Source organism: Quercus suber, unplaced genomic scaffold, assembly GCF_002906115.3.
Source record: "Quercus suber isolate HL8 unplaced genomic scaffold, Cork oak 2.0 scaffold_6, whole genome shotgun sequence".
Taxonomy (NCBI): Eukaryota; Viridiplantae; Streptophyta; class Magnoliopsida; order Fagales; family Fagaceae; genus Quercus; species Quercus suber.
The window spans coordinates 1,353,883-1,375,546 of record NW_027069472.1 but is presented as its reverse complement, the minus strand read 5'-3'; the positions used below and the strand labels follow the sequence as shown (position 1 = coordinate 1,375,546).

Genomic DNA, 21,664 nt, shown 5'->3' with positions numbered 1-21,664 from the left:
GGTTGCTTCCACACCCTCTCTTATGTTATGGGTCTTGATGTCTGTTGTGTTAAAAAGGATGGTACTAGAGAAACCGAGTGTGGAAATATCATTTCCCTTGAGTAAGTATTTCTTCCACTTAGCTATTACACTACGTTTTGATAGTTAGGCTAGAAAAACATATCTATTATAATCACTTTATAATTATTAGCTTGTAACCTCATGTATATGCAAGGATACACTTAAAGATATACAATAAGATGAATAATATAATATATATATATATATATTTAAATACTATTGATAGTTATTTTTATATTTTGTTAACTTTTTAAAAAATTTGTGAGGATATTATTAAGTATAAAATGTAAATTGTCTATGTTTTTTTTAAAAAAATTATTGTGAAGCACTTTTTTTTTTTTTTTAATGATTCATTTATTTTAGACTCTTTGGTTTTTGTACTTAATAACTTTCTTGAATGAATATTTATGATGTGGTCCCATATTTGATTTTAAAATTAAGAAATAAAACTCTTTAAGAATAAATAATTTAAGACACATGGCACAAAATTAGAACTCTAATTTGAAATTTTAATTTGAGTTTCTCTCAGCTTCACCTATTATTATATATATGCAGATGTAGATATGTAGATTCGGACGACTCTGTCTTGACTATATTGTTGCCTTTTTAGGTGGGAATCTAGGCAGTTTGTATTAACAATTCCAATTAAATAACAACATGTTTGAAAATGAAGGAATTTTGCACTTAATTTATGGTTAAATAAATGAATGTGGAAAACGAAATCAAAGATTCTAAGGTTTGATCATTGTCCTTATAATTTACACTATGTTTGTTTTGCACATGGGAAGGCAAGAAGAGAAGAAAAATAGAAAGGGAGGAATAAGGGGTAAAAGAGAAAAAGAAAATGTTTCTAGAAGAAAATAGTATTTTTCTACATGTTTGGTTTGCACAAGAAAAAGAGAGGAAAATAAATGATTTAACCTTAATGCCTTTATCAAAATAATTTGACTCTTTTAAATTTTTTTAGCTTTGCAAAGAAAAAATGAAGAGCAGGTTAGTAATTTCAAACAAATGGTTCACATTTTCAGATGTCAAAAGTTTCTTCCCATTTCCTTACAATTTAGGCAGACAGTGGAAATTCAGTCTCTTCTCTCAATTTTCTCTTCATTCTTCTTCCTAGATGTTTGACTGAGATCTAGATTTGATCAAACTGTTAAAATAACTCTTTCAGCATTGTCAAAGTTGGATTTGGCAGGATCAGATCTCTAGGATATATCCAACCTATCAAAAGTCAGAGCATGGAATCCTGTAAAGACTTTCTGCTTTCCAGCCTATCTGTAGTTGTCTTTCCAGGAAAATCATGGACACATCAGAGAGAAGATGCCCCTGCACATGGTTGTTACTACCTTTTCATTTCAGATGTTGACATTTTTTCTAAAAGCTTGCTCCAAATCAGTCTATTGGTGTTGATTTCAATAATCAAAATGTTATTAGTGACTTTGAGTTAGCTTTAATAAAGTTTCTTGTCGAATTAGGAACTTGAGGTTGAATTTTTTCAATAAAAGAAATTCATTGATGTCTTCTTAACTTTATACTTTAATAATAAAAAACAATATAATATAATGAATGACAAATATACTTTAATAATAAAAAACAATCATCTCATCTAATGAATGACAAATAGATTCAAATCCAATTATATCTAAAAAAAAAAAAAAAAAAACAAAAAGAAAAAAAGTTCAGGTTAATATAAAATTGAACTTGTATCTTTAAGTACACATGGGAAGGCGAGCTCATAGCTAACTGTAAGAGAACGCTCTCACAGTAGCCTTACTGTTATATCCACTAAAGATTGTTTTTTTTTTTCAAATCTCTTTCTTACCAACTCCAACTTCGGGTTTAGCATGCAGCATATTAAAAATGATTGCACAAAATATAATCTAACTTTGACTTGATATTGCATTGCTGCCAATACACTGATACACCCAATAACAGAGATGATGGTGGTGATCTTTTTTACTTTCAACTCCATGTGACCAGCTTTGCATGCAGCATATATGAACCTTCGGATAGATCTATCACACTATCCATTTAGATATATATATGAACCAACCTGGATGATAGTGATCTCTCATCTCTCTCTCTCTCTCTCTCTTTCTCTCTGAACATTTGCTGCTACATGCACAAGTGCTTATCTTCTTACCAGGCCAAAACACAAAAAAGTGCTTACAAATTTTGTTTCAATTCTCCCATTCCATCAATATTGCCTCCAGCTCCTCCTCTACCATGCTTTCTTTGGTCAAATTCCTCTTCTAAGGTAGAAGAAGATGATACTTTACAAGATCACTGCAAATCTTTAAGGTATGTTTATCTTATATATATCATAAAGCTTAATAATTGCATATGTAATCTGCGACTGTGTTGTATTTTTAATGCAAATGCGACCGGACCGGGGTCCAAAATATTAGATTTTATCTTCTTATTCTAATTACACGTCTAGAATTGCTATTTCCTCACCGGAAAATAGTGCCACTCTTTTACATTTTCTTCTTGAAATCATCCCTTTGACAATAATGAAAGGTGATAAGCTACACCCTACAGCTACAAGCAATGGTTTCATATTTATGGTTATTTATTTACTTTGATGTGAGTTCATAATTGAAATGGGGGTTAAAGGATTGTGCAAATGGACTCAAACGACTTATGCTTTAGGAAACATTTAAGATTCGTCTATACTTAGTTGCACTTTTATTCCTTTGGTCCTGTGATTTACATATGTTACTTAATTATAATATAAATTGAATTTTTATTTTTTGGAATTCAGCTAACTTAATTGGTAAAGTCTTCTATTATTGAATAAGAGACCTAAATTTGAATCTCACCTATACATATAGAAAAACCTATTGACATCTTGGCCTAATGGTGAAAAGCAATCATAATAGAGCAGATTCTATAAATTTCAAAATTTTATAATTTTTATAAAAGAATTACTTTTTATGGGTTCTAGTTAATTTAATTAGTAGGGTTTCTTATTGTTAAATATGAGATTCAGGTTCAAATATTGCTTACACCAAAAAGAAACTCATTGGTTAGATACTGTAGATTTCAAATCCGATCTTTTTTTTTTTTTTAAGGAAAAGAATATAATGCTGGTTGGGTGACATATTTTTTACAAGTTGTGCGAATATAATCCTTAGGTAGTCCAAGAGTTAATTTGTTTGGGGCAAGTACTTTGTAGATGTGCATAACTTGGGTATCAGTTTTTTGTTTTAATGGAGCTGCAGTTCATTTGAACAACAATTGACTGTATCTTTGGCACACAGCCTACTTCTGTGATATGTAATGCCAAAGGAGCATGATCTACTTAGTCTGTATACCATCTTGTGCGTTTCAATCTAGTGAATCTACCCTTTTGATTTGACCAAAGTTACTTGTGAAGATTTAGTAGGTTTAACACATTTAGAATCCGTTAAAAAAAAAAAAGTGTTACATTTAGAAACTAGTCATTCAATTTAGCACAATAAGACACAAAAACCAGTTGTTAGTCTTAGTCACGCCAACAATTCACTATTTTTTTTGGGATTGCACTATAAATATTACAAATTTTACTACATAAATTTTATAGAGATGAGATCTCCCACTAAATCTTTTAATTCCTTTTATTTTTTATTTAGATGTAAGACGCGTGATATTTAAAAATGAAGTAAATGACACGTGCTTTTATATACTAATCTGTCAATTTTTAAATATAATTAAAAAAAAAAACTTTACTTCTGTTGATGTAGCACGAATTTTTTTTTAATTTAATTTATAAATTATTTAATTAATGATATTCCCATTTTCACCGAAAAATATAAAAAATAATTCGACATTAATTAAGTTTGGGCGTTCTACTTATCATTAGGCTTGTTTCGCCGTAGCATCAAACATGTATCAATTCAGCCCATAAGCCTCTCAGTTTTTTGAGTACGGGTTAAGTGGGCTGGGTTTAGAATAAGTCTAAACATGACACATTTGATGCCTTTTTAAATTGTGATAGGGTCCTGGGCAAACGAAATTGTGATAGGGTCAATGGGTGCAGTGGATGAAACCTGGACCCAGGATTGTATGATTTGGATCTAATCTATATGGAGTTTGGACATAGGACCTTTTTATTTTATTTTATTTTTTTAATAGTGAGAGGGAAGGGAAAGATGACCAAAATATATAAACATTAATATATTTTGGCCACATTTCTCTCTCATTTTCTCAGTATTTGTTCCAATTCCAAACATATTTGTGTTCGGGAATATGAAAAATGGGATGTTGGAAAAAGTTGGAAGAATAAAAATTAGAAAAATAGAAAATATTTGTGTTTTTACACTGTACATGCTTGGTTTAGAGAATGAAAAATTGAAAGAACGGAGATTAAATTACTATTATATTTTATTATATAAAAGTAGAAGGATTGAAAAGTTGGGAGATAATTTAATTATTTAGTGAAAGAACGGAGATTAAATTACTATTATATTTTTATTATATAAAAGAAGAAGGATTGAAAAGTTGGGAGATAATTTAATTATTTTCTTCTTAATGCCGCTTTTCTGTCTATGTTCTTCTCAATTTGAACGAAAAAAATAGTGGGTCAAAATTCCACAATATATTCTTTTCTCTCCATTTAAACCACTACTAAACAAAGCATAAATTCATTTGGTATTTGCTATAGTACAATTCTATTGTATTTATTTTTGTAGCATTTTTTAATCATCTCTCTCTCTCCACAACTAAAAGTGATAAAAAAATATATTTAATGTAGAGTGTATTGTAAAATGATGTGATAGAAAAAATAATATTTATGTAAAGTGGCAAAAGAATAAAATATGTGTTAAAAAAAAATAGCTTTTTGATATGTCAGAATAATATTTTTTTTACAATACCTGATGCTAATGCTGATACAGTGTGAATGTGACCTATAACATAGGAAAAATAAGGCAAATCTTATGAATTGAGAAATAAGGTGCGGACAAGGGTAGTTGGTAAAAAAGATTATGACTTAGTATCATGATCGGATTCTCCATTGTTTTTTGGGTTTATAAAATTATGGAGAGAGAGAGAGAGAGAGAGAGAGAGAGAGAGAGAGAGAGAGAGAGAGCGGTATAAGTACAACGCAGCACCTAGGTACCTAACAGTGGTTCGAATTGAGTTTTTTTTTTTTTTTTTTTTTTTTTTTTTTTTTTTTTTTTTTTTTTTTTTTTTTTTAAATCACTATATATATAAGCATAAAAATAGATGTTGATTCTTGACCCCTATAATGTGGTCCATTTGGAGCACTATATAATACCTACACTTAATGATCATACCTTTTGACTATGGAAAGGACAATGATCGTATTTAATATCTAATTTCTTGGCAAGTTTAGGTGGAAATTCTACTTTGGCCTATAGAATTATCTAGTATCTACAGCCGTTTAATTATATGATGATACATTTTTTTAAGTTATATTTTAATATTGTTTGCTTGTTAAGTATAAGGGATTGAATCTCAATATTTTTCCACCAATAAGGTGGAGGTGTCACTAGGCTAAAATGTCATCAATTTTTTTTTTTTATATTTAAATATATATATATATATATATATTTTTTTTTTTGATTGATAGTTTCAACTTTATATGATATTTGCTTTTAAAGATTGTTTTTTAATTTATATCATCAAACTAAAACATCAATTAGATTTTTGGTGTGTGCACATGGATCGAATCCCAGATCTCTTATTTTACAATAAGAGACTTTACCAATTGAAACTTTACAATTCTTATATATAGTTTATTGTACTTTGTGTTGTTTTCAAATTTTATTGAAATTATATTTTAATAGAAAAATTAATTTTCTATAATTTCCTAAGGTTGCATAATTAATTAAGTGCTCGAGTATATGGCTGAAATATTAAGAATATTTGATGTTACTAGGGAATATGAGTGGTCCAATTGTAAAGGTTTAGTTCCATGTAATTTGGTTAGGTTAATATCTTGAGTTCAAATATTTGAAAACAAAATTGGTTCTTATTAGGATGCCCAAAATTTTATTTTATTTGGAAAATAGATTTGAATTATGGATTATTTCTATTGGAAACACCAAAAAATAATAACTAGTTGAGCTATAAGGCCCTTGACAAATGCCCAACTGCTAATGTTTTATTTTATTGGGAAAATAGATTTGAATTATGGATTATTTCTATTGGAAACACCAAAAAATAATAACTAGTTGAGCTATAAGGCCCTTGACAAATGCCCAACTACTAATGTTTTATTTTATTTGGAAAATAGATTTGAATTATGGATTATTTCTATTGGAAACACAAAAAAAATAATAACTAGTTGAGCTATAAGGCCCTTGACAAATGCCCAACTACTAATGTTTTATTTTATTTGGAAAATAGATTTGAATTATAAATTATTTCTATTGGAAACACCAAAAAATAATAACTAGTTGAGCTATAAGGCCATTGACAAATGCCCAACTACTAATGTTACAAAAAAATCTCTTTGGGATTGAGGTTAAGCTATGGTTAAACCCACTTCAAGCATTAGTTCCTTATTCAGTAGGTGCTGCTATATTCACCCACTAATAGGGTCTTACATGAATTGGTCACTCCCAGCCTTTATTTTTTGGGCAAGATTTATTATACAAATCTGGCAATTTGATCTTTGTATAATTAACTTTTGAAATACATTTTACAATATTTTCTTTAGCAAATTGCTTCCGTTCAAACATATATCATTGTCCATAAAATAGGTCTCAGTTGCACCTGGTCTTTTTGTTATATGCCTTTCGTACCAATGTAACATAATTAAAATGGTATTTTCTGTTTTATTTTAATATCAGTTTCAGCTTAATTCCATGGGTAAATTTTCTTCCTCCATCTTACATATTTGTTGTCTTTCTATAAGCTTTTTTGCCTTCATTGTTCTTTGAAAAATAGGGCATAATTTTACCAGAAAAGTGCCTAAAGGGCTCCTACCTAACAATGTATGGATAAAGTTTCTATTTAAATTAGTTTGGAGAGAAACCCTTCAAACTCCCCTTATATGTATATATATATATATATATATATATATTTTTTTTTTTTTTAATTTATTGAATTTGAATTTTAACAAATCCAACATTAGATTGCATTTTTTTAAAATTTTTTTTTAAATTTTCCATATTTGCAAAATTTCAAGAAAATAAAAAATTAATAATTATATCATCAATTAAATGTTTAAATTTCAAGTTTTTGTAATATTAAATTATACATAAAAAATAAGTTAATGGATTGAATAGCAATTAACATCTGATTTGAATATCATATAACATACATGTTAATAACATAAAAAATATACAATCTAATGGTTAAATTTTTAAAATATATAGCCATATTAATTTTTTAATGGGAATTTGAAGGGTTTCTCTTTAGAATAGTTTGGCGAAAAACTTTGTCTGTATTTTATTGACACTAAATTTCCATAATTTTATGTTTTACAGATAAAAAGAAAAAGAAACAAATATTTAGGTGTAAGTCACTAGCTAGATTTCATTTCAGCACTAGTTGCATTTAATTTTAATTCAACATATGTAGACTATACTAATTGTAAACTTGTTTACATTCTGATATTGCAAACAGGCCCATGTTATGTAATATAGATACAGTCAAAACATAGTATTATATTTTGCATACAAAATTTCTCCAAGTGCATCATGTGGATTGTGGATGATCATTTTAGGTAAGTAACAATCGCATGCATGCAAGATTAATGGAATTCCCACTGTATAGTTGCCAAATATAGCCTAATCAAGTATATATACATAATTGGGATCAGTTACATACTGAACTCAGTAAAATTCTAAATAGATAATAGGACAAATGCAAGGGAAACGTTAAACATAAAATAGCATGATGATGTCGACTGTTAGTGCTATAATGCAACTTGTATATATATATATATGCAACAATTTTATAACATCCGAGCATGAAGAATAAATATGGAATTATAGATCTACTAAGATAATAAAAAGAAAAGAAAGTGGTTGCTCGGCATGAGTCCCACGGCTGAATTAAGTAGCTACAATAATTGTGTTGTGACACTAATTTTATATTCCTCTTACTTGTGCTAAAAAAATCTACGTACTTTGTCATCAATGAGATTAAGGTTAAGATTAAAAATTGTGGACGGACCTAATGATAATGCCCACTGTCACCTGGGTTATGACAACTACTATTTTGGGCTCTTTCTGTTTTCTTCAAACATTGCTGAAAATGATTTCCACATACCCAATCTTCTTCTGCTGTTTGGGAAGTAGAAGAGGTCACTTTAAATAGCTTTCGTAAAAATGAATTTCCGCGTACCTGGGTCATCTTCCAAACTCAAATAACTTTCTAAAAAAAGAAGAAGATAATAAGGGTCTTATAGTAATTGTGAATAATATTATTGTTGTATTAGAAATAATAAGGGCTAGATAATGATAGCTATACTATATCCTGAAGATCAATAATCAACTCAAACAAGCCATTTCTGATCAGGCCCTTCTATTGGTTTGGTAAAATGAGGATATGCTCACCATTCATTTTCTCAATAACTCAATATAGTTGTTAGTATTTGTTTGGATACCGCGTTTGCAACTTTCAGCGTTTTTCTCTCTTTTTTTTTTTTTTTTAAGCCACATATGTTGACCTGCAGCAGCACTGTTCATGGAACAATTATTATTGTTCACGCACTGTAGCAATACTGTTCACGCACTGTTTATGAGACCCACAACCACTTTATTAAAAAAAAAATTAAAAATGGGTCCCATAGCACTATTAACATATTTAAAAATTATTTTGCTACATTATTTTCAGTTTTCAGCTTTCAATTTCAGCAAAAATAAGTTGTATCCAAACGGACCTTAGTGATATTGGGATATTTACCTAATCTTATGTGTTTTATTTTTGATTCGTTTGGCACTTCTGAATTATTGTCATCTTTATTTGCTTTATATTCTATCTTATATCCTCAACTAAAGAATAATATACGTAAAATATTCAACAAATTTTTGTGATCAATGGCCAATTCATCTGAATTCTGAACCACTATGTGCTTCAATTTGGTATTAGAGCCATCCAACCATCATGGCTTCCAATTCTTTGACTTCATCTCATCCATCTTCTTCCAATGTTCACCCAACTAATATTTCCCCACAAAATTATTTTGTTCATTCTCTGTCAAATTCCCACCATTTTTTTATTCATCTAGTTTACCAAAAAAATGACCTCGATTCGAAAACTAACCTTATTCCACGTCCACCTTCTACAATCTGTGTCGATAACATTATGTCTCCAAATCCTGCAATCATCTCTTGGACTCGTCAAGACCAATTCTTAATTAGTCTTCTAATTTCTTCGCTCTCGTATGAGACTCAACCACTTGTTGGTCTTACTACCTCTCAAGACAATTGGGTCGTCAAACTTCAATCATCGCTTCTCTCTGCTTTCAATACCCAAAATTTTCAAATCCATAGACAACTCCAAAGTCTCAAACAAACCCCACGATTGTAGTTCAGCCTTCTCTTGAACTTTATTATTTGTCATGGTTTTTGTGTGTCTCGAGTTGATGCATCTTTGTTCACATAAAATTGGGATGGTGTTTGAGTATTCATCCTCGTGTATGTTGATGACATCCTTGTCACTAGCAATACTACCCATCCTATTTCCTCCATCATCTCTACCCTGAAATCGAATTTGCTCCTAAGGATCTTGGGCTATTGCATTACTTTCTAGGCACATAGATCACTCATCTCCCGACTAGTCTTCATTTGTCTTAGTGCCACTATATTCATGACATTATTGAAATCTCTAGTGTGGCCAACTGCAAGCCTGTAAGCAACCCCCTTCTATCCATCAAGCAATATCTCCAAACATAATGAGTTGTTATTCCATAATTTCAAACTTTTTTTTTGTCAAGTTATGGGTTCATTACAATATCTATTTCCCCCCCGCCAAGCAGATGAACACTAGGTTGCTGTCAAACACATTTATCGTTACTTAAGCACACACTTTAAATTGGTCTCTTTATTTCCAAAAATACATCTCTCCAACTTCATGCTTTTTCTAATTCTAATTGGACTAGTTGTGTGGATGACAGACACTTTACTAGTGGTTCTGCCATATTTCTTGATCATAATCACTATTTTAAAAATCAAATTGGGCTGGCTGTTTCAACTGAGAACCAGTCCGGTCTAGTAAAATGCCCCAAAACCGGTATAAGATTGGGTTAAACTAAGAACCGGGGTCAAAACTGATTTTTTGACTGTACCGATTTTTAAAAACCATGGTCATAATCTCATTTCTAGCTTGGTCATCAAAGAAGCAACAAATTGTTGCTTGCTCCTCCATTGAGTCCGAATACAAGGAGTTGGTAGCAAAACTCTCACGGCTTTGTTCTTGGCTCAATAAACTTGGTTTTTCTCTTCCTCATCCTCCAATTCTTTAGTGTGACAAAGCATGTGGAAATTTATTTTCCATTTGTTCCTAACAAGGTTGCCTACAATGCCCTTGGATTTCGCTTCATCTCTAGCAAAGATCAATTAGCTGACATCATGACCAAAGCACTCTCTTCACCACAATTTATCTTTTTATGTGTCAAGTTGAAGCTCTCCTTATGAGAACCTTTAACTTGAGGGGGCATGCTGAGAGATATACCTATTCTTATTTGCTGTATTTTTATTTTTGTTGGAACTTTTGAATATTGTCATCTTTATATATTTTATATTCTATCTTGTATCCTTAACTATAATATTATACATACAACACTCAACAGATTTGTCTGAATGATCAATTCATCCGAACCACCGTGTGCTTCAATTAGTGACATCTGCTTTTCCTTTTTCAGGGTTTAGTTTTGGGGTCAAATCCATTCATTTACTCTTAGAAAAAAAAAAAAATAATAAAATAAAACCCAATCTAATCCTTTTCAATTAGTAGTATTTTATTTCATATATTGTCGATTTCTTCTTTCTTTGAAGTTACAATTCTGGTGAATATGTATGTAGGTCTGCAGACCAATTTTAAATAGTCAATTCTGATTTGTCCCTTTAAATTATATATAGTTTTTTTTTTCCTTTTTATTTTACTATACTAATTAGACCAGATATATATAATGAGATAGCCTTCGGCTTACCAAATTTCCCTAATCCAAGGCACCCTTCCCTTAATAAAGGGAGATAAGAGCCACTATGTCATAATTATTTCGAAGTGATGACTCAAAGTTCTCTCTACTCGACCAATCTTTTCTCCTTTTTATGTGTCTGTGTGGCTAATATATAGTCTTCTGCTGCCTACCATTAAAGAACACCTCTCAATCTCTTCGATCTTCACCAATTTCTCCCACTCTGATGGAAGAGAATACTTCACCAGTCCATATGTCATGTATTGATCGAGCTGGTGTCATGTTTGGTGGTCTACAATGATATAAAGGGGGGCATAAGAGTGACTGAAAAAACATTTTGTCGTGAATAGTGTAGTTACATAAAATTGATACTATGTCAGTCACTATCTTTCACTGTCCATAGCTGTGAAGGTGAGGTCATTGCCAACGGAAGTTAAGCCAACATGCAACATATAGGACGTAGTAGTTGACAGCTAAAACAATGATTTAGAAGAGTACTTGATTCAATAAAATATTAAGCATATATGCTTAAACATAAATATTCATCAATCACATTATATTAAATTTATGAATGGTTGCTTATGTATTTATATCAATGCATAATATATTCCTAATCAATCCCACAATGTTGGACAAAACGGTTGAGAAAACTAGAGGCTATAAATGAACCTATATTAATTTTGTAAATTATTAAGGAGTCAGTAAGAAGCTTTGAGCAATGTTTAACTAAAAATTTCAATAGACGACTCAAAGTCCTGGTATCGTTATAGAAGAAATCATAATCTGAGCCTATTTTACATATAAAATGCATGCACATTGTAATAATTAGGTGAGAGCTAGATATAGCCTGTATGGATGTTTGGGTACGTAACAGACCAATAGGGTTCAAGAATTGAGCACCTATAAAGTAAACTTACCTTTTGACATGTAGTTATCATTGAAACGGTAAAGATATGATGAAATTAGCATAGATTTTCTTGACCCCACATTATTTTCTATGCTTTTGTGTTAGGGTTGTTTGGCTATGAATAGGGTAAAGTTGGTGTTCGATCTATGCCCACAAATACGATTCACGTGTAGTAGACGTAATTGAAGTATCTTTTAATAACTATTTTTTGGTGGTCTCTTGGTTTTCAATACGTATTTGTTTAATCAATTGCTTAAGGATGCTTAAATTGACTGTCATTGTCACTGATAAAGAAAAAGAAAGAAAGCACTCTCAGCTTATTTTATCATTGTATGTTAACCAAACACAAAGAAGAATAACAAAAACATCAATTCTTCAATTATATATGTTTTTCTTCCTTTATCTTAATAGAAGAATGACTATATTCTATTTATTCTTAATTTGAGTCGTTTGAATATGCAGCTAGAAACCCTAGAGGTGGCAAGAAGTTCTTAACTTCGTCTTGAAACTCATCTGCGTGTATCAAGCTAGTCAACGTACTACTCATGTCAATGCTAGAAACCGAGATGCATTTTATTGAAGGTTCTGAACCTCATTAAAGGTAGTGTATATATGCTTAATTTACTTTAGAATCCATGAGCTTTCTTCTTAGGTATACTATCATCATGTTATAAAACATTGATAGCCAATTTTTCCTCTGGAATTCTCCAAGAATTAAGTAATTAATTAAACGCTTAGAAAGGCATGGAAAATAAACCGTTTTCATTGGTTTTCTGATATATATATATATATATATATTTTTTTTTTTTTCCCTTCACTTGTGCTTATTCTATAATGGTTGACAAGAAGAATGAGTAAAACTAAAGGAAATTTCTTTTAATGCTTGAAAAAATCATGTACATTTTAATATATTCCTGATTGTTTACCTCAAAATCTCCGCAAGAACCAAATGAAATATCAAAAAAATTTATAATATATACATGGGGCACGTGCCTAAGTTAATTATAAAGTATTAGAGTAATGTTTTCTTCTGCATGGAAAGGGAAAGACACAAACCATATACGTGTCATGAAAAAGCATAGAAGTCCGAGTTTCAGATGTATTGGGTAGAAACTTAACCGAGCAAGCAAATCAGTTGTTTAGCTGACACTACAAACCATGATTTTCTAATGAATAACACAAGGTTAAGGTGACATCACACGCGCTCTAAATTCTTTATAAACCTGCTTCCTTTTTGATTTGAGAAAGGTGGTCCACCGGACAAGGAACCTTAGTTGAAGAAGCAACTAATTTCTCTCTGTGTGTTTGTGTAACATCTGTCACTAGCTAGATTTCGTGAAGAAGGTGTTACTGAGTTCTTAATAATAATTCTAACTCTTTTCTCTCATACTTTTCTCAAAACCTTAATTTGATAATTGATTTGTTTAGTAGTTATTAACTTGTGGCGACAGCAACATATACAGAGGCTGGCGTTCTCACTTGTCGTCCTTTTTTACTTTGACTCTACGTGGACATTGATGTGATGCTTTAGTATGAGTTTAGGTTTGAAAGGGCTAGCTTATGAAATAAGAAAATGTCCTCGATCTCTGTGGATGAAATTAATGGACCCTAGATTTGAGTTTATATACGAAATGGCCATTGACTAACCCTTGTAATGCATCATACACCTTTATCAGTGTGAATAGGATGTGTTTCAAAGACGGCAAATTAATGAGTATAATGTTTGTGAACAATTCAAAGCTCGAGCAAATGCTTTAAGCTAATGTTTAGGCTCATTAATTAATAGATAAACTAAGTTAAAGCAAGACAAATTAAGGTCAGTATACTAGGCTAGCTTGCGAACTTAACTATGATACAATGATTTTTGGAATTCTATGATACTGAGGAAAGCTTTAAATTGGAAGTTTAAATTGCAATACATTAGAATATCTTAAATTGATCTTACCCAAAATGCATGGTTTTGAAAACGTGAAAGTGATTACTGCAACCATATTTCTTATATACCATATATTTGGGTATCAAAATATTAATTTCCTAAATCATAATAACATTGCACAATTTTGTATGATATATACTAATCTTATAATTTTTTGTCAGAATATATTTGGATACTATTATAATGAAGAAATTATGATGAATATCATAAACCATGCATATCTGAATATTATGGTAGCTTATAGGTTTAGAGTACTATACTAAACCTAATGTATTACTCTATATGCCATACATTGGGTTTATTTTAGCACACTTGGAATATGAATTAAATGATTAAATTCACAATTTTTTAATAATTTAAACTTTTAGGGCAATCGGTAATTTACTATAGACAATTTAATATAGTACAGTATAACTATTTGGGGCTTTATGCTGTGGACGTAAGTTGTCAAATCAAAACACGTCAACTCTCTCTCTCTCTCTCTCTCTCTCTCTCTCTCTCTCTCTCTCTCTCTCTCTCTCTCTCTCTCTCTCTCTCTCTCTCTCTCTTCTCTCTCATTTTAACATGGTAGAATCACAATCTACATTCTTTATTAACCTTCATTGTCTTTCTACTGTCGATATTAGAGCTTACACCTAGGATCTAAATCCATGAGGACCCACCTATATTCATAGACTCCCCATATTTGCATTCGGGTCCTCTTAGAATCATTGTTTCATCGTTGCACTTAGACACACCCTCAAGCGTAGTCTTAGAACAACCGCATCAGTATGTGTAAAATTTCTCTTCTATTTTAGCATAAAAACCTATTTTTTCTATTTCACACGGTCACTTTTCTAAAACACTCACATCAGACTATCTATTATACACAATTTTTTATTTAAATATTCATTTACTATTACTATTATTTTTACCTTTATTTTTTCTCACACGTTATCTCTCATTCTCATCTCTCACACGTTCTCTCATCTCTCAGCTCTCTTCTCTTCAGAGTTCAGACCATCACAAAACTTCCTTGGTTGAACCTCCATAGCCAAAACTCAAATAGCCACCACAAAGGCGAACCTCCATGGCTAGGCCTCCATTTCCTTCATCTATTGCTGTCGTTGTTTGCTGTTGTTGCTGCTGCTTATTCGATGTTGTTGTTGCCTTTTTTTTTTTTTTTTCTACTGCTATAGTCGCTGCTTCTTCTTCTTTGTCTTAACCACTTTTTCTTCTTTGATGATTCGCATATATTTGTATATGGGTTTAATGATATGGTTTTTGTAAATGGGTTTGATGAGTTTGAGATTTAGATTTAAGAAAACCATATGGATTTGATGAGTTAAGATCTAGATCTAGGATTTGTTTGATGATTTTGATGATTTGTCTGGAATTGATGATTTGTATAGAGGAGATAGATATGAAAGCGAGTTGAGAAATGACAGAGAACAGAGAAAATATGACTTGAGAAATGAGAGAAAAAATTATTCAAAAAATAAAATACAAAGCTATTGTGACCGTGCATATATGCACGGTTACTGTAGCAAATGTGCAAATATGCACACTTTTAGAAACACTGATGTGGAGCATTTTTAAGGCAAAATGAGTAAAATTTGTGTCTTTTTGTATTATGCAAAGGTTTACAGCCACTAATGCGGATACTCTTAGTTTTGTTCATGTGCTTACTAGTGGTTGCATCCACCACTTCCTACTCTAAAGACACCCTCCATGTGTCTCACATGTGCTTAGAGCTCTCATGTTCCTGTTTCACATTGGTGACATGTTTGACCTATTATTTGATTTCCATAGGTCCTCACTCAACACAACATACATGATGGAGATGCGCCTACTTTCACTTTCACACCATAGCTCATTCCTCCATTATGGGAATTCTTTATTTTTAAGCGTTCTTCTTAGTTTTTTCTTCTGCTAAAAAAGCACAGCAAACACTCTTTGAGACTGCAACAGCATGTTTTCATTGAGATAGAGTCTTTAATATGCATCACGCAGTTCAAGGGCTTCTTCTTTTTGTACGATGAATTTTTTTAATCATTTCTTGCTGGCTCCTAGTTCATTCAATGAGCATTAAAGACATACCTTGCATTGAAATTTTTTTTCTTCCAAAATTTAGAGCACGTTTGGTAGAATGTAACGGTAATTACATAGGAATAAGAATATGTATTATAAAGAATACAAGATACTGTAATGTAATGTTTATTACTATTTATTTGTTTGGTGACAATACAATAATAGAATCGTGAAGACAATGGAATGAAAGTATTTTAAATCAAATTTAAGATATATTTTAGGAAATATCTTACTCATATAATTATATTTCCTAAAAAACAATATTTTTTAAATTTGAAAGAGAGATTAGTTATTTTTTTATGATTTTTTATTTTCATAATTGTTAGATGCATATGGAAATATATTAATTTTAGAAATTAATACACATACTAAGAAATAACTATTACAACCCTTTTAGAGATGAATAATTGTTCATTATTTTAAAAAATAACTATTCATAAGGAATGACTATTTCCTCTAATAAAAACATAACCAAATTATTGAATAGTTAAACCATAAAAATACCTCTTACATTATAATACCTATTACAGTCTACTAAACGTACCCTTAGTTTTTATCAAACCTTTGCCTCGAGTTTAAGGAAAGATTTAGCATATATTAGGATATCATATATCAGGATATTAGTGTAAATATTGTAGACCATAATTGTCTAAAAATGCTATAGGCTACCATGATTTTTGTAATACCACGGATTGGGCTTCTAGGGTTTCCATACTAAACCTAATATATTCTTATATATACTCTACATTGGATTTATTGTAAAACACAATTTAATATTGTAATGATGCAATTGCTTGGGGCTTTCTACTGTGGATGTTGGCTGTGAGGTTCTCTCTCTCTCTCTCTCTCGTTTAACAGTGATGATCAATAACAAAAAAAAATCTTCCTCCATCTTGGAAGAAAAAATATGGTGAAACGATCCCTCTCTGTGATGAATCTTTCTATACGGGACAAAGAAGAAAGGACGGAGGCATCACAGCCGACACGTTCTCAGGGTTGTAGGAATTTGTCTTGGGGTGTCAAAGGGGGTAGAAATTTGGGGTGTTTGCTACACCAACTTCCTGTCTAACAATCACCTCCAATGGTCCAATGGGTCACATCTTTTCATGTCCCTATCTTAGAAAGTTTTGTTTTGTGATAAAACCTAAGTTATTTGATTGCCTAGGTGTTAAATTTCGCATCTCACATGGATTTGGTTCTCTAGGATCATATATATTTTTTAACGTTTTAGCGTGTGATCTTGGTAGACATTGACAGTGTCTGTTAGAGTTTCATAAATAAATTCACAAATATTAGTTGCCGTTTTCTGATACACAGCTTGAAGAAGGTTTTGTTGACTCCAATTTTCTCAAGTAGCTAAAAAAGAAACTGAAAGTCCCAGATTGAGCTGGCTGATGAGCAATGCAGTTGGCTAGCACTCAAAATTAATTATGATGCACTACTCAAATTCAACATATTAGAAATCCCAAAGGACAAGAGAAATAATTTTATGTATAGCCTATATATGTTACATCAGGTAATTTTGCATAACATTGTCCATCTACTTTTCCCTTTATTAAGAAATAGCCTCCGTCAGAGTCTTTATTACTTTGTTGCTTATGATCACTATTTCCTCCTTACAAATTGGACATGAATAGTGAAACAAGTGACCCACTGGCTCGCAAGGGTGCTTCATTACCAGCCTCTCTCTCAAATCTTTCTCATTGATTCAGTTATAGAAAATGATCAATAACCTATTATAATTTTTTCAGTGGCACTAGTATTGAAAAATCTTTTCTATCTCTATACATTTATATAAAAACTATGTCTTGGTGTCAAAATAAGGTATATGGTCTAAAAATGATCCGGCGTTGATTTCCAATTGAAATGTCAGAATCTAAAACACTTCAGTGATAATACTAGATCTCTTCATGCTTACCTATGTATATCATCACTATATTTGGAAGTCTATCGGAGATATTTTTAGTAAATGTATGCATTGTACTTAGAAGTTACATACAAAAAAATTCCTATTCCTTTGTTTCACAATGGAAAAAAGAAAATTTTAATAATTTTGCAACTTCTTGGCCAACAACTAAAAAAACTCGTCCAGCCCTTCTATGTCCTGTAGCTGATCTAACTATGATATTTGCTTTTGAGATAAAGAGTAAAAACAAGTAGTGGCAGCTTTAAGTCTTTAAGATGGTTCAAAAGGATATATTATTATACTTGCAATCATTTTTTTTTTTTTTTTTTTTTGGGGTTTCATAGTTTCTTCGAAGTGCCAAATGAGCCTCTCTCCATGTTGAGTATTTGCTTCTACATTTGTGTGATTTGGCGCAATGTGATTGGTTTGTGGATAACCATTACTAGAGACAAAGCCAAACTCATTTGAGAGACTAGTGGCGTAGTACTACGTCTAAAAATGCGTAAGCTGGCCAGAATTGTAAGAGGAGAAGAGGACCCATCTATATAAATACGTAAAAAGATTTATGAAAGAAACCATGCAATAATCAGTGACGAAACCATGGCCTTTGTTGCGTGCATGGAATAGCCTCCGACCAGCAATGACGTGCATGCCACCTGTTCCCTGATGCTGACTTTTACTTTAAGCTAGCCCTAATTTAATTTGTACGTACCCAAAGTAGGATAATAATGGGTCATAATTAATCAGTTAAATTAGGCACTTGGAACCAAACATTGCCCCAACACTTATTGTATTCTCACGTTTGCTTTTTCCTCTTATAGATTTGACAAATCTTGTTTAGAACTTTAAATGGCATTTTCAAAGCTTATGGTATCTAATTAGGGCTTGCTTCACTCATCAAGTGGTCTATATTATGTACGCACATAGAAATTGTGTATATTTTTGACTATTTCTATGATGTACGGTTAAAAGCAAAAAAAATCAATTAAATTGACTTGAAGGTGTATGCTGTCTTCAAAGATATGTATATTGATTTTTTTTTTTTTTTGATAAAAAGATATGTATATTGATTTAAGACAAGAACTTAAGAGTTAATTAATGCTTCACTTCAATGAGCGCTTAAATTTCCTACTAATATGCATATTTCCTATGTTGTAGTTGCTTTAGCACATCTAAATACTATTCTGACTTTCTCATAACAGGATGGTAAATTTAAGAAGTAATGTCATTTACATGTATTCTATATACTTGCATATAATTTATTTTTACTTTTGTTCTTAAATCACAATTACTTATCCGAAAAGTTATGCCCCCACACGCGCGGACGCGCACATACACACACATATATATATATATATATATTTTTTGATAGGATATCCACACATATTTTTAGTGCACTGATCAACATGTAAAAATAGATTTAGCTAGCCATTTAAAAAAAAAAAAAAAGGATATGAGTCACATAATTAAAAGATTGCCACTCCATCAGACTGTTTGGATGCTATATGTTTGTGTATCCCAGACAAACACAAAATCAGGGTCCACTTATGATTAATTATTTAAGACTAAATGCCAAAACTAAAACAAAGTCAATCCTTGTAAAAGAAATGGTGCAGAGAGAGAAGGATACTTTTGTCATTGCAAGAAGAAAAAAGGGATACGGTTGTTTTGCTAGCAAATGGGGAATTAGCACGTCAACCACCTTCTATACAAATTGGGAATTATTTAGTCAGGGGGACTACAACACCAAAGTGTGTGTATATATATAGAAAGGTTAGGTTAGAATTAAGGAAGGCAGCCCCATTCTTAAGAAAAAGGTTGGATTTGAGGAAGGCAGCCATTTTTCTTAAGGAGAAAAGAAGAAGTTGGGAACAAACATGGGAAGGCCTCCTTGTTGTGATGAGAATGGCCTCAAGAAAGGTCCTTGGACATCCGAAGAAGATCAAAAGCTTGTCAAATACATCCAAAAACATGGACATGGAAGCTGGAGAGCTCTTCCCAAACTTGCAGGTATATATGGATCCATGACACTCCAATCCCATCTTTGTCTCTCTTTCTCTTTTTCTCTCTCTCAAAGTGTGTCTACTTTGTGCTTTTTTACAGGGCTTAACAGATGTGGGAAGAGTTGTAGGTTAAGATGGACAAATTACTTAAGGCCAGATATCAAGAGAGGGAAATTTTCCCAAGATGAAGAACAAACAATTCTGAATCTTCATGCTGTTCTTGGAAACAAGTAATTTCAGCAATATTTATGATTTTATTTATTGAAAAATAATGATATATGCCTTTTTTTTCTTCTAATAAATAGGAAGGGGAACTTGAACTCTGATTTTCCACACAAGAAGGATTGAATAATACAACTGAATTACTATACTCTTGACAATAACTTGTTTGATTATTCTAACTTTTTCTTTTCTTTTTCTTCTACAAGATGGTCAGCAATTGCAGGCCACCTACCTGGTCGGACTGACAATGAAATCAAGAACTTCTGGAATACCCATTTGAAGAAAAAGCTTATTCAAATGGGATTTGATCCCATGACACACCGGCCTCGAACTGATATCTTCTCGAGCTTGCCTCATCTTATAGCTCTGGCTAATTTGAAAGAGCTTGTGGACCACCATTCATGGGAAGAACAGACTGTGAGACTACAAGCAGAGGCTATTCAAATGGCTAGGGTTCAATACCTACAATATCTTCTCCAACCCCTAGCTTCTAATGGAACTACCAACAACAACTTAAACAGTAGTTTCATGGACATGGACAGTACTGTTAGTCTTTTGAATTCACTGTCTTCCATGAAAGATAACTTAGCTTTGAGTTCACCTCATCAATTGGATACTCCAACACAATCTCTTGGAACTTCCACACTTCAATCAGTCCCTGATTCAATCCTTTTCTCTCATTTGCCCCAGTTGGAAAACCCTTGCACCTATCAAACACCCTTAAACAAGGACAATATGGTTCAAGCAAATGAGTTTACGGCGTTTAGCCAGGGCGAAAACTCTCCCAATTCTCCATGGCTTGCTTCATCTTCAAGTACTCCATCTCCTTCCGTGGCTCCACCCGCAGAGACTAATTCCATCGATGCTTGCAGTACTTCAAGCTATGGAGGAGCCCCTTTTGCTTGGCCTGACCTACTCCTCGAGGACCCTCTATTCCATGAGCTTTCTTAGTTTTAGATGTGTGTGAAAGGTTTGTAGTTGCACTTGCACCACCACTTTATACTCTGTGTGTAATAGTAATTCTCCTAAGCGTATTATACTCTTCGTCGTGTGTATAATCTTCATCATGATACGCCAACTGGTTCTAGTGGTTGAGTAGTATTGTAATCTATAGATTTGAAATCTTAAGAAATGCTTGAGTTAGTTAATGTTTTTATCGTTAAGAGAACTAGCTAGGGGTACCCCTAGCACGAAAAAGAAAAAAACCTTAGCAGGAAAAAAGAGAAAAGGTTTCTCATACATTAACAAAAACTAGTCATATGATCAGATTTTTTTTCCTTTCCTTTCTTAAAGTTAAATATCATTCACGCACCATATGGATTTGAAGTTATGGTATATATAATGTTATGATATGTGGGAAGAAGCAGAAAGAACGTTATAAAACATATTTGTGCCACAACCTCTATCATTGAGTTCCATCTTTTCATTCACACAAACTATTCAACATAACGAAAGGATAATT

The 21,664-nt window shown here is 31.8% G+C and overlaps 1 protein-coding gene across 2 annotated transcripts; it reads left to right on the top strand.

Annotated features, from left to right (window-relative positions):
• The first annotated feature begins 1,943 nt into the window (after positions 1-1,943).
• Positions 1,944-21,350, top strand: LOC112033310 (transcription factor MYB93). 2 transcript variants are annotated; one of them, XM_024066096.2, is made up of 5 exons: positions 1,944-2,361; positions 12,528-12,666; positions 19,583-19,987; positions 20,081-20,210; positions 20,409-21,350. In XM_024066096.2, exons 3-5 carry the CDS (start codon positions 19,855-19,857, stop codon positions 21,151-21,153), a joined length of 1,008 nt encoding a protein of 335 aa, XP_023921864.1. In that variant the 5' UTR covers positions 1,944-2,361; positions 12,528-12,666; positions 19,583-19,854; the 3' UTR covers positions 21,154-21,350. The 2 variants fall into 2 exon arrangements, with proteins under 2 accessions (XP_023921864.1, XP_023921866.1); XM_024066098.2 differs by lacking the exons at positions 1,944-2,361; positions 12,528-12,666 and having other exon boundaries at positions 19,501-19,987.
• Positions 21,351-21,664: the final 314 nt, after the last annotated feature.